The sequence below is a fragment of the Manihot esculenta genome, chromosome 12 (genome assembly GCF_001659605.2).
Source record: "Manihot esculenta cultivar AM560-2 chromosome 12, M.esculenta_v8, whole genome shotgun sequence".
NCBI lineage: Eukaryota > Viridiplantae > Streptophyta > Magnoliopsida > Malpighiales > Euphorbiaceae > Manihot > Manihot esculenta.
The window spans coordinates 31,809,638-31,822,182 of record NC_035172.2 but is presented as its reverse complement, the minus strand read 5'-3'; the positions used below and the strand labels follow the sequence as shown (position 1 = coordinate 31,822,182).

Genomic DNA, 12,545 nt, shown 5'->3' with positions numbered 1-12,545 from the left:
CTTTTTTGAGATCATACAAATAATGAGGAACTTAATCAAAGAAGAAAAGGAAAACAGATACCATGAATTTGCATAATGCTGATCATGACTGCATAACATAAAATTTATAAATCTTGTGTCAATATTGTATCTAATATTAATAATTAGCATAACAGAAAATTAACATAATTATAACAAAGAAAGAAACTCATGTATAATTCCACTAAATGTCTGATAGTCCATCTTGCTTAGATGAAGCATTCCTACTGCTAGAGAGACTCCACTGATCTGAAAATCCAGCAGATGATAAGATCCCATTTCCACATTTTGCTACTGCTCTCATATTTTCAATCAATTCTTCAGTTTGAGTCTCTTGTGAAAGAATCTCCAGGAGCTGTTCAGGACTAATCACAAGCTTCACTTTCCAAAACCCATTATTGTTACACCTGGAGAAAGATTCAGTGGAAGATCTCTTTAACATTCCTTGATAATCAAAAGACATTCTGTAAGGAGTGACAAAAGATGAGGGGATGCTCTTTGATCTAACATGGCCTTCTCGCACGACTTGGCCACCAATTTTTGTGTTGTTGAGTGGAAGTAAATAGTAGGAGTGTCCTGCCAGGAGATCTTCATGAATAGATAGAGGTCTCCAGAAAAGATCATGGCTCGGATAAATTGCATGGCCTGGAAACTCATTGGTGATGCATCCTGCTGTTATCGGCCCTGAAAACTCCAAGATGCCACCATTAGATGCTATCACTTTGATTGCTCCGCCACCTTCTCCTCCAAGGCCTCCAAACATGCAGTTTCCCATATGGATGTTTTCTACATACACAAAGCCAAAAGAAAATCACCCATCTCTGCTTCTCTTATTATTGTTTGGAGGGTATAAAATAAAGAGAGGGAAAGTTCTGGAGGGAAAATAATCGTCGGTGGGATTCTCCTTCTTTAGGGCTTCTGGAGTCCCACAAGAGAAACAAAAAGAACAAAAAGAAAGGAAACTCCGCCACCACTGTTCAAACACTGAAAGAAATGCTTATATTATTGCTGTGTAATGATGGGAAATAGAACAGGCCAACATCACTACCAAGGTGACATTCTTTTTTATCGTTAGGGGCCCATTTCGCCGGAGATTTTATAAAAGATTTCAAGACATGTCTATGGCAAAAAGAAGGGTAACCCATGTTCCTTTTGTACTTTTTCTTTAGTCAGCATTGTCCCACAGTTTATATATTGGTCTCTTTTCCTTGGTTATGGCTCTTGGTATCGACCGGCCTATTGAAGAAAAGATGTAGATATTTTCTGTTCATAATTCTATTTATAATTTTTATTTTTTTATTTTAAATAATTGATGGTCAAAAAGTCAAATGAATTTCTCAAATGATATCAATACTAATTTGAAAAAAGAAAAATAACAAGGGTTTATTACTTTTTGTAATGTGCAATGTTTGGCTAAAGGCAAAGGGGATATAACTTCAAATATAGAGAGCAATCAATAATGCAGAATTGCCAGAATCAGACGGCCCATCATCTGGATGATTGTCTAGTTATTACAATGACTTCTTGTTGTATCTATTCTCAGTTAGTGGCAGAGTTTATGCAATGGACAAGAATGAAAATTCATAGAAAAGGAACAAAGGTAAGCGGGAGACCAGAGCACTGAAATCTTGGAAAGTGCAGCTGACAGGCACAGCTGGTGGTCGAATTTGCCTCCAGACTTTCTGCTTTTTTCTTGTAATATAAAATTTAGAAGGGAAGTGGCTCTCACTTTCGCATATCTTGATTAAAATCTCGGGAAGATTTTTCTATAGAAATTCTGCAAAATCATTTGATAGCGTGATTAGTGGATTAAAGAAAATGAAACTTTTTTTTCGTTTAATATAGGAGAATGCTTTACTGCCCCTTTCAATAAGCCAATCATGAGTGTCTACCATGATTGATTTAGCTAAAGAAATATAGTTTTAGAGATATTTTATAATGCAATGTTTATAGGTATAAGGATTAAATATTTATTATTATCATAATGGTATCTATATAAATACAATAATTAGATATTTTATAATGCAATGTTTTATAATTTTTTAAATAAATTAAAAATATATAAAATCCACTATAATTAATAACTATAATAAAATTATTTAACATGCAATAATTATATATAATAATTAGGGAATGCCTGTCATTTCAAACATGTTAATAATAATTTTAATAAATAAATTTGATTTATATTTTTTAATTTAATTATATAAACAGTACACAAATTTTAAACTTATTACTAATTAACTGGTCCTATTACTTATTATGATCAAACATTCATTTCTTAAATTTTTGTGAAAAACTCATAATACATGCATATAATTTAAATATATATGATAACTGAATTTAATTAAATTATATGATTATTTTCATCAGTGTGAAATATTAAATTTTTTTATATAATATTCATGTATGAAAGAAATATAATATATTATAATATTATTTAATAATATTAATATTATTTTGTAAAATAAAATTAACCATTTGAAAAGCACAAAAATAATGAAAAATTAATTATATTTATACACTATACAAAATTATAAAACATGAATTAAATATATTGATATATTGTAATTATCTAGCATCTGCTGCTGGGCTTGTTGCTTTTTTTGCTCTGTTCTGCTTGTTTTGGCCTACTGGCCTAGTTTTAAACTATAGGATTCAGCATGATTTGATAAAAAAATTTTTATTTATGCATGAATTGATAAAAAAACTCATTATGCTACGTATTTCTTGATTTATATTTTACTAAAATTCTATTAATTAAAAACAAAAAATCATCAAAATACTAAATGCCAATGCTAATTAAATTTCTAACAAAAACATAATTCATAATTTATTAGAAATCAATTCTAATTAAATTTCTTTGCTAACATGTATGAAGTTAAACACAGAGATATGAACCAACTATGTTTTCCAGGAAGCAGCAACATCTGTTCTGTTTCCTGCACAACAAAATGCTACTCGATTCCTTCAGGGATGCTTTGAAGCGCCGGCCGCCACCTTGACAGAGAGCTAACTCCACGCCATGGATTATCTTTCTTATTCATACCCAACAGGCACATCTCCTCGACTGATATCTTATTGGACAGCAATTCTTGAAGCTCTTTCTTGGTTATAATTAGTTTAATTCTCTTAGTGGTACCATCAGCGGCTGCCGAAGTCCTGCCGGTGCTAGAGACCGGAAAGAGATAATAAACATTACCCATCTTTAACTTATAATTCTGGGGAAGAACTGTTAGTGGTTTCTCTGAAAGACCGATGGAAAAACCAGCTGAGAAGTTGATCAACACATCTTTAACAAGCATAGGCCTTGTGTACTCCAAGATTTTGCTATCAACAGTATTGACAACTCTCAAAACCTTTCGGTGGCGAGCCGTAGCAGATGAAGCAGTAGGAGGAAGAGGAGAAGAGCTTCCCTTGTGATTGTGCCATTGAAAGCAATTCCCCATGGCTTGGCTGATGAAGGAAGGCAAAAGATGAAGAGAAACGACAAAGCTTCAATGGAGAGATGAAGAGAAATTTGAAGGGAACAAGTGATGATGGGCAGCAACTAGCTGGCTGTGTTGATACGTTCCGTGGATGTTCAGGTTGGTTTGTTAAGACTTGCAATTGGGCAAGTTACCTTTCTGTTTCAGTTTTGAGTTTGTTTGGTTGATGGAATGGATTGTGATAGGAATGAGAATATCTATTTATAATAATGAAATAACAATTTTCACTCACATTTTAAACTTACGTCATAAAAATTTTTTTTCTCTCTTTCACAAGTGAAAGGTTATAAGGAAATGTCTGCTTCACGTTTTTTCTGAATCCATTGGAGGATTTTTATATAATTTTTTATTTGTTATAACAAATTTGTATGAACTTTTTCGTGTGCTATGAATATTTTATACATGTGGAAATGGAATGATGACTTGGTCTAATACTAAATATCCATAGGTTCATCTTTCAAGATTTCAACAGTATTGATTGATGACATGGATGTGAATTTGACATTTGAAGTTGCAAACAAGGCAACTGCTAATTTATTGCCTCAACCAAAAAGCCTTCACTATTCAAATTTGATTCAAACAGTTATGGTCAGAGCAGCCAACTGTTGGTCATCCACAATGACTCACTCGGTTATTTTAGTTGTCTAGTTCTTATTAATTCAGTAATTGTAATTGCTATAGTCTATGATTTAAGATTTATTCATTCAAATCAATAAAATTAAAAAAAAAATTATTATTTAATTTTATAATACAGTAAAATTTATTAAATAATTCTTTTATTTTAAAAAATACAGTGGCTACGTCTAATCGGCTTTTAAAGTTAGCTGAGCGGTTGATTTTAACCTCTAATCGGCTTGATTTTGAATTTTTGAGCTTTTAATTTATATTTTTTTACTGATCCACACAAATTCATATCTTGCACCAAGGTGAATATACACCTATCCAACAAAATTTTATTATTTTCAATTTAATTGCAGGATCTACTTTTATTTTAGATTGTGTTTGGGCAACGTTGTAAGATTTTTTCTTTTATTTTTGTTTTTTTTAAATTAAAAGTAATTTTTTAAAATTTTTATTATTTACTTCTTAATCCCTATTTTATAAAAGCTCTTTTTATAAAAAAGTAAATTTATAAATTTTTATATAAAAATAAGTAGTAAAATATTTTTTGAAATATGATATTTAACGATAAAATAATAATACAAATAATTTTATAAATAGATACACATAAAAATAAATAATAAATTATTTTTATAAAATATATAATATTATAATAAAAAAATACAGAAAAATTTATTAATTAGTTATTTAATTTTAAAAAATATATTATAATGTCTCTAAAATTATAAAAATTCACTAGATAGTCATTCCATTAATTTTAGCCGTTAAGTGTTATAAAAATAAAAATATATATATATTATTTAATCTCTATATTAAAAACTCCTTAATTAGTCAATTAATTTTAAAAAATACAGATTTTAAAAAATATACTAATTAATTCATTCATCAATTTTTACTATTAAGTGTTGCAAAAAAAAATTAAAATTCTCTTGATACAAAGAGATTAATTAATAGATATTTTTATAAAATTGAGAGCTCAATAATAATTTTTTATTATAAAAATTAAATAATAAAATATTTAATTTCTAAATTAATAGAATAACTAATTAGTATATTATTTAACACTTTACAAATATTTTAATGTATTTTTTAAAGTTAAGAGATCAATTAATGAGTTTTTTCATATCAATAAATTTTTCTTATAAAAAAGTTGAAAATTCACTTAATATGAAACGAATAATTAATAGATATTTTTATAAAATTGAAAAATCAACTAATGAGTTTATTTACTATAAGAGCTAAATAGTAAAAATATTTAGTAATGAAAACTATTAGAAGGACTAATTAATAAATTTTTTAAAATTATAAGGACGTTTTAATATTAATACTACATAACAATCGTCCAAAAAAAATTATGAGTTGTCACCGTAGAACAGAGTCACATGGCAGGAATCTGATAGGTGAGCAGCATGGTCCAGCTTGAGAAGACGAAGATATGAATACTTTAACATCCGGTTCATCAAGAAGACCTGCCCTCTCCTAATAGGGCGAATATTATCCAACTTGAGGTCGACACGTCCTGAAACAGCCAAATCTTTCTTTTCTTTTATTTTTGGACACTATGGTTGTCCAAACCTTCTGTTTTTATAAGAAAAACAGTATATTAATTTGTTAGATCTTACCTCTTATAACCACATTTCACAATCTATTTTAATCGAGTTTTATTTAACATCAATTATATATATTATATAATAAATTAATATTTTTATATTTATTTCATTAAAACTCTACTTATTTATTGAAAATGATATTTAAAAAATATAAATATTTTTAACAAAATAAATTATTAATTTTAATTTGGTGAAATGATACTTGCGGTTCGGTTTTTGGCCTTTGGCCGATGGCAAGTCCAAAATCGTCATTTGGTCCCAAGTTTTCTCAAGTTCTCACATTGCAGGGTTGAAAGCAGTAAACGATGCCGTTTTTTGAATCTGTGGTCCGAGTCTATGACATGGAGCTCTGCAAGAGTTAACACTCCCGAGCAGAATGCTACTCCGAAACCGCCTCTTCACTCTCTTACCACCTCCATCTTTTCATCTACCTTCTACAAAACCTCTCTTCTCTACCCTCTTTTTCAATTACTCGACCCTAAAATCTCCAAAGCCCAATTCGATACCTCATGTCTCTGCTTCAAAGACTGCCAAACCGTCGACCTCTGATGCCGCCCGATTCGCCCGCACTGTGCTCTTTGTCCCACCAGGTGTCGACCCCGACGAGGTGACGGAGGACATGGTTTTACCGGGGTCGAACATCGTTATAGGACCCTACGCGGGTCATTCACAGATTAAGGAAGTGGAATTCGTTAAGAGCAGCAGTCGGGCTAGAGACTGTCCCAGAGATGACCGGCCCGAGTTTGCCATTCTGGGTCGCTCCAATGTGGGCAAGTCTTCACTTATTAATTCTCTTGTTAGAAAGAAGGAAATTGCTCTAACTTCAAAAAAACCAGGTATAGGGGCCATTGAAATTTTGAGTGTGCATTTGTCTTTATTTTTTTTTTTTTGTAAATTAGTAATTGGTTTTGATCTTTTGCAGGGAAGACCCAGTTCATTAATCATTTCCTGGTGAATAGAAGTTGGTATATTGTGGATTTGCCTGGTTATGGGTAAGCTAAAAATTGTTCTTCTTACCATATTACCAACTAAATATATAAGTGATACTTCAGTTTTGCTTGATGTTTTCTAGCTATTTGAGCTATGGTTGAATGTCTATATGATTTAACAGTTGCAAACATACATTGATGTTGCAGTTTGTTTGGAAGCTCTGTGATTTTGAAATCTTAATATGCTTGAAATGTCAATAGTTTGTCACACATTTTTCTGAGCTTTCTTCATGAATGTGCCCAATTGGGGTGTCTTTTTTATTGAGATTTTGAGATTTTTCCAGCAGTGGCTGCATACTACTTTTACTTTTCTTTTTTTTTTTTCCCATTTCAAACAGAAGTATACAACTCTTTTATATTATTTTAATTGTTTACATTTAATTTAAAATTTGGGATTTGCTTCCTTGCATTATGTTGCCTGAATGGAACCACCAGTATTTGGTTAAATGTTTGTGGCTAAAAGAAATTGGGGTTAGACCTTCTCAAATTCCAGAAGTGTTATCCTTGTGTCGTTAGTCTGTCAAGCTGAAAAGCGGATTTAATGCTCTTAGGCACTCTCAAATGGCACGTGTGATAGGGAAGTTCAGAATCATCGTCATTCTCTTAGGATTTGAGTTGGATGTTTCAGTCAATGATAACCAAGTCCTGTCAATTAGTTGGTTGTAGCGACTAATATTCTCATGGATAGTATTAAGTGATCGTGTTTGTTTTCTCCAGCTTCTATCTATTTGAAATTAATACATGTGACTGTATGTGTGTAGTTTATTTACGGGTTAATAAATATGCTGTTTGCAGGTTTGCTAAGGCCCCAGATTCTGCTCGAACAGATTGGTCTGCCTTCACTAAAGGCTACTTTTTGAACAGAGAAACTCTAGTTGCTGTCCTACTTCTTATTGATGCAAGTGTTCCCCCTCAAAAGATTGACCTAGATTGTGCTAATTGGCTTGGACGCAATAATGTAGGTTTCAGTCTAATTTGAAAAACTTCCTTTTTACCTGTTTAATCTGTGTAACCAGTTTTGTGGAACAAAGACAAATCCCATGTTCTCTCATTCTCTTTCCTTTATACTGTATGTTTCAGATACCATTGACTTTTGTTTTCACAAAATGTGACAAAATGAAAGGGGGAAAGGGAACAAGGCCTGATGAGAACATTAGGAAATTCCAAGAGCTGATCAGACAAAACTACCAGGAACATCCTCCATGGATAATGACTAGTAGTGTAACTGGCTTGGGCAGAGATGAGCTTCTTCTTCATATGTCACAGCTAAGGAACTACTGGGATCAATAAAACGTGGAGTCAAAATCTACTGTCCGATATAACTTACACCTAAAATAGATGCATGATAATCCAGGTATTATATGAAATATCTACAGTTTCCACCTATCCCCAACTTATTTTGTTCCTGTTACATGTGATTTCTTCTACAGAAAGTTGCTTTAAAATATAAAAATGGAGTCTGTAACTTGCAGTGTGCTGGAGCCTGGATGTAACATTTTTCATTTATTATAGGTGAATGACGTCTTGCAGTTTATATTCAGATATATGTCTTAAATTTCTTTGAACATTTATTTTGTTTGCATAAACTTCTTGCAATGGTTAAAAATTCAAAGTTTCTCATTTAATAAACTGTTGGATTTGTAGCAGAAGGTACTTAACTGAAAGTTCAATGAACCATGATGCGTTTCTTTGGTCAGGTTCAATAATTTCACTCATCTAGAGAAGTATTTGTTAATTGTGCTGCTTGCTGCACCGTCATCATACTCTTGAAGCTTTGACCAAGACTATTTTCTGAAGCATCGCATCTAATGAACTGAACCTTCAGTTGAGTCTTTTATCCCTTGTCCCACTATTGGTCAAGCTTGTATTTCTGGTGATGTCATAGTTATGGGGTTCAAACATTGGAAGAACTTGCGCAGCACATCAGGCAACTGCTCTTTCGATCTAAGAAATGTTTGTACAATTCATGCATCCATTAAAATAATAGAGATAATTACTATGGTGTTTCTGTATTTGAGCTATATGAAGGGTAATTTGAGAATAAAAATTAGTCTTCTCAATTTTAATCCTAAAATTAACAAAAATTAATGGATGTTTTTTTAATTAACGGAATCAAACCATAGATATATTTTAATATAATTTTAAAAATATAGTAAAATTAATAATAGCTCTAGAAAATTTTATCAAACACTTACATATGACTCAATTATTATTAGCCAGATCATAATTTAATTGATAATTGATGGGTCCCGTACCTATGAATGTAACTCTAATGAATGGATAAAGTATATTTCTTATTTAGATTCATTCACTCCACTACAAAATATAAATTTTTAAATTTTATTGATTTTTTATATAAATTTCACATAATTATATATTATGTAATAAATATTTTTCACAAACTATCATCTTCAATTCCCCATTTCTCAGCTTTTTTTTCCGAATTTAAATAAATTATGCCTTCTCAATTTAAATAAATTAAAATTGAAGTTGAAAATATTATGTTCCTTCATAACAAGGTAAATTTTACTTTTTCAGTAGATAGTCCCGTTTATCAAACATTTCGAGAATATATGTTGCCATGACACACAAATGTAAAGATAAAGAGAGAAAGCTAGTTGGTGAGACTATTTTGACAGTAGAAACAGAATTCACATCCATATATGAAACCGTGATCCATTGCAGAGAATGTGAAATTTATTTTCTTTACGAGCATCTTTATCCCCATTTTCTTGGAATTTAAGCGTAGGAGCTCAAAAGCATTGCTGGTGTATCATACATTCATTTTCTTTTATAGAATTTCTAAATCCAAATAAGAAGGAAGAAGAAGAAGAAAATATTGATATAAGAATTGCTAAAAAGGTAATAGTTTAGGTGCATTGCTTCACATTGCAGTTAACTACGTGGTCAGCGGCTGTCATGGTTTTCAAGTTTTCAAGAAGAAGCAGCAGCAGGAAAATAAAAAATAATAAAAAAAAGAGTATTTTTATATTTTCTTCATCTCTTTGAAGCTTAAAGAAAGGGGAAATGAAGCAAGAAACTAAGCTGCTTCACTAAATTACAGGACCGTGCTTTGCTCCAAACTGGAAAGCGTTCCAGGACTCAGAAGAGGAAACGAACACCAAACATGAGTAGATGGGGACAGCAGATTCAGTTCGAGAGAATTCGATGCTATTACACTTTCCGACACCTTCCTAGGTTTTGGATCAGCAGGTGTTTCAGACATCAACTCCTGATATAAATCAGAAAATGGGGTTTCTACAGGGGAAGGAAGAAGCTGCAGAGTTGGTGCTGCTGCGAACTCTTTGCTAAACAATGCAGGTTTTTCTTTCTGAAGATTAAGTGGAGGAGGCGCCACACGTTGGAGCCGCTGCTGAGGCAGCGAGGACTCAGGTACTGCACCGGTGAGCTTCTGAACAAGATCCCTGAAGTTTATAGGGTCGACTTTGTAGACTCTCGGCGGAGTTGGTGCCAAAGGTGCAATTGGTTTCTTCCATGGCTTCAGCTGGGGCTTACGAACAGAATGAATCATTTGTGATACTTTCAGGCCCTTTCCTTCTTGTGGGTATTGCGAAAAGTAGAGTGTTGATGAAGAGGAAGAGGAAGAGCTAGAAGAGTAGGCCTCCATTGTTATATGAATGAGAAATGAACGTGAAATAATCAGAAGAATACTTTGTGTATATATAGATATAGAGAAGTCGCGAGGAAGAATATTTGCAGGAGCAGAAATGATTTAATAAGACAAGAAGAAGGCAACGGCCATTGATGAATTTGTTGGGTGGGAAAATCAACAGAAAGTCAAATTTTAGTTTGATTTATGCATGTACCGTTTGTCAATGGCCGACGGTGAGACTCGAGAGGGAGGTGATTGCTTACGTCAACACAATAATTTAATTATTGGTCCAGTGCTGAAATTTTTGAAAAATTATATTTTTTAATATATATTTATATAAATAATTTATTATTAATATAATTATCTTTCTCTATTGGTTATTTATTTTATTCTTCGTAAAATCAAAATATTTAGAGTAATTTTAAGCCAAACTTAAAAAATTTATTTATTTATTTATTTTGTCGATTAATTATTTATATATTTAAAGAGTAACTATATAACGCAAGTGATAAATAAAGAGCCAGCCATGGAAGAACGGATCCAGGCAAGGTGGCAATTGAAAAGGTCGACCGGCCGCCTTCCCTGCTTACTCGTCCCATGTGGCCTTTGCTTTGAATTTTGACCAAATTAACCCCACAATTACATCTCTCATGATTATGATAGTACTAGCAATAAATATTAATTAATTTCAAGAAAAACAATAATATCAATTAAATTAAAAAAAATTTTTACTTGTACACGCATTTGAGTAAATTAAAATTTTCAGAAATTCAAAAAAATAAATTATAAAATTAAAAATAATAAATACAATTTTATATTATTTTTTTTATTTTATAGTAGGATATTGTAAACAGTAATTATATTTCGATTGTGAATTTTTTTTAAACAAAAAATTTATTTTCAAATAAAACCTTCAAAAGTAGACGAAAAGAGAGAGAAACGAGTTTGACGGCAGTTTTTTCTTTATCTCCTTGAAAATCGGAAAAATAAATAAATGGGGCGTACTGCCTGCAAGTTGCACGGGGTGCAGCCATTCAAACTCTTCGCATAAACCTTATCCTAATAATATTTTATTTTATTTATTAATATAAAAGTAATAAATATTAAACATATACATAATATTTCTTGTGAAATTTATTTAAATTTAACATTGAAATTTATTTACTCTTAATTTTTAAATTACTCTTAACAGTAAAATTTGTATGTATATATGTATAAAATTTTCTATTATAAAATAATTATTATTCACAATAAATTTATAATAATAAACAAAAATTGAATTTACTAATAATTTATTAATAAAATTAAAATAAATTAACATGAAGAGTAAATTTTAATATTATTATTTTAACTCAACAAAGAGTGATTTCAGCATGTAATAGTTTACATTCCACTCAACTCGTCCAAGAAAATGAATCTAAAGATTTAAGACTTGGTGAGTTGTTTTAGTTTGGTATATTCATTGTAGGGAGATTTATAATTTAATTTTTGAGTATTATATTATTAATAAATTAATTTTTATATTTTCAAAAGTTTATTGTAACGTGTTTATCTTTTTTCTACATTAACAAAATAATCATTCCGTCTATTTTTACCATAAAAAATATAGTAAAATACTAAATTACTCTTCTTTTTTCCTCCTCCTTTTTTTTCTTCTTCTTCTTATTCTTTACGGATTCTTCCTCCTTTTCTTTTTCTTTGATTTTTTTTTTCGATTTATTTTTATTCTTTTTCTTTAAGGTTCTTTAGAAGAAAATAATATTATTCTTCTTTTTTTTCTTTTTCTTTTTCTTTTTCTTTTTCTTCTTCACCATCATCGTCTTCGTCTTCTTCTTTTTCATTATCATCATCTTTTTCTTCTTTCTTCACGAGGAGATGGGACTATTTTATTAAGGAAAATAAACGATAAGGATATTTTAATAAATATAAAAAAAATAATAATATTTTAATAAATATGAAAAAAGATAAAAGCGTTTTAATAGATTTTTGAAAATATAAAAACTGACTCGTTAATAATAGCAATATTCAATGACTAAATAAATGATTTTATTTGACAGTAAAATTAAATTTTAAAAATATTCTCACACAACTTTTATCTACTTTTAATAAAAAAAAAGACGGATGACTATTTGATTGATAGAAAGAAAAGATAAAGTCGTTTTAATAAATTTTTAAAAATATAGGGACTGACGTATTAATAATATTA

General features: G+C 30.5%; 3 protein-coding genes across 6 annotated transcripts; 1 reads left to right on the top strand and 2 right to left on the bottom strand.

The window, feature by feature from the left end:
• Positions 1 to 202: 202 nt before the first annotated feature.
• LOC110627628 lies at positions 203 to 793 on the bottom strand. Its single transcript, XM_021773977.1, has one exon. The coding sequence runs from the start codon at positions 791 to 793 to the stop codon at positions 203 to 205; it is 591 nt and encodes a 196-aa protein (XP_021629669.1).
• A 5,249-nt stretch (positions 794 to 6,042) lies between these two features.
• Positions 6,043 to 8,738, top strand: LOC110627471 (GTP-binding protein At2g22870). 4 transcript variants are annotated; one of them, XR_002489902.2, is made up of 6 exons: positions 6,043 to 6,573; positions 6,660 to 6,729; positions 7,522 to 7,684; positions 7,807 to 8,080; positions 8,199 to 8,238; positions 8,424 to 8,738. XR_002489902.2 is itself a non-coding variant. In XM_021773799.2 (4 exons), the coding sequence occupies exons 1-4, from the start codon at positions 6,114 to 6,116 to the stop codon at positions 8,014 to 8,016; spliced, it is 903 nt and encodes a 300-aa protein (XP_021629491.1). In that variant the 5' UTR covers positions 6,044 to 6,113; the 3' UTR covers positions 8,017 to 8,266. The 4 variants fall into 4 exon arrangements, 1 of the variants encoding a protein (XP_021629491.1); XR_002489901.2 differs by lacking the exon at positions 8,199 to 8,238 and having other exon boundaries at positions 6,044 to 6,573; XR_002489900.2 differs by having other exon boundaries at positions 6,044 to 6,573; positions 7,807 to 8,238.
• A 958-nt stretch (positions 8,739 to 9,696) lies between these two features.
• Positions 9,697 to 10,624, bottom strand: LOC110628838 (VQ motif-containing protein 9). The gene has a single exon (XM_021775654.2). The coding sequence runs from the start codon at positions 10,352 to 10,354 to the stop codon at positions 9,785 to 9,787; it is 570 nt and encodes a 189-aa protein (XP_021631346.1). The 5' UTR covers positions 10,355 to 10,624; the 3' UTR covers positions 9,697 to 9,784.
• Positions 10,625 to 12,545: the final 1,921 nt, after the last annotated feature.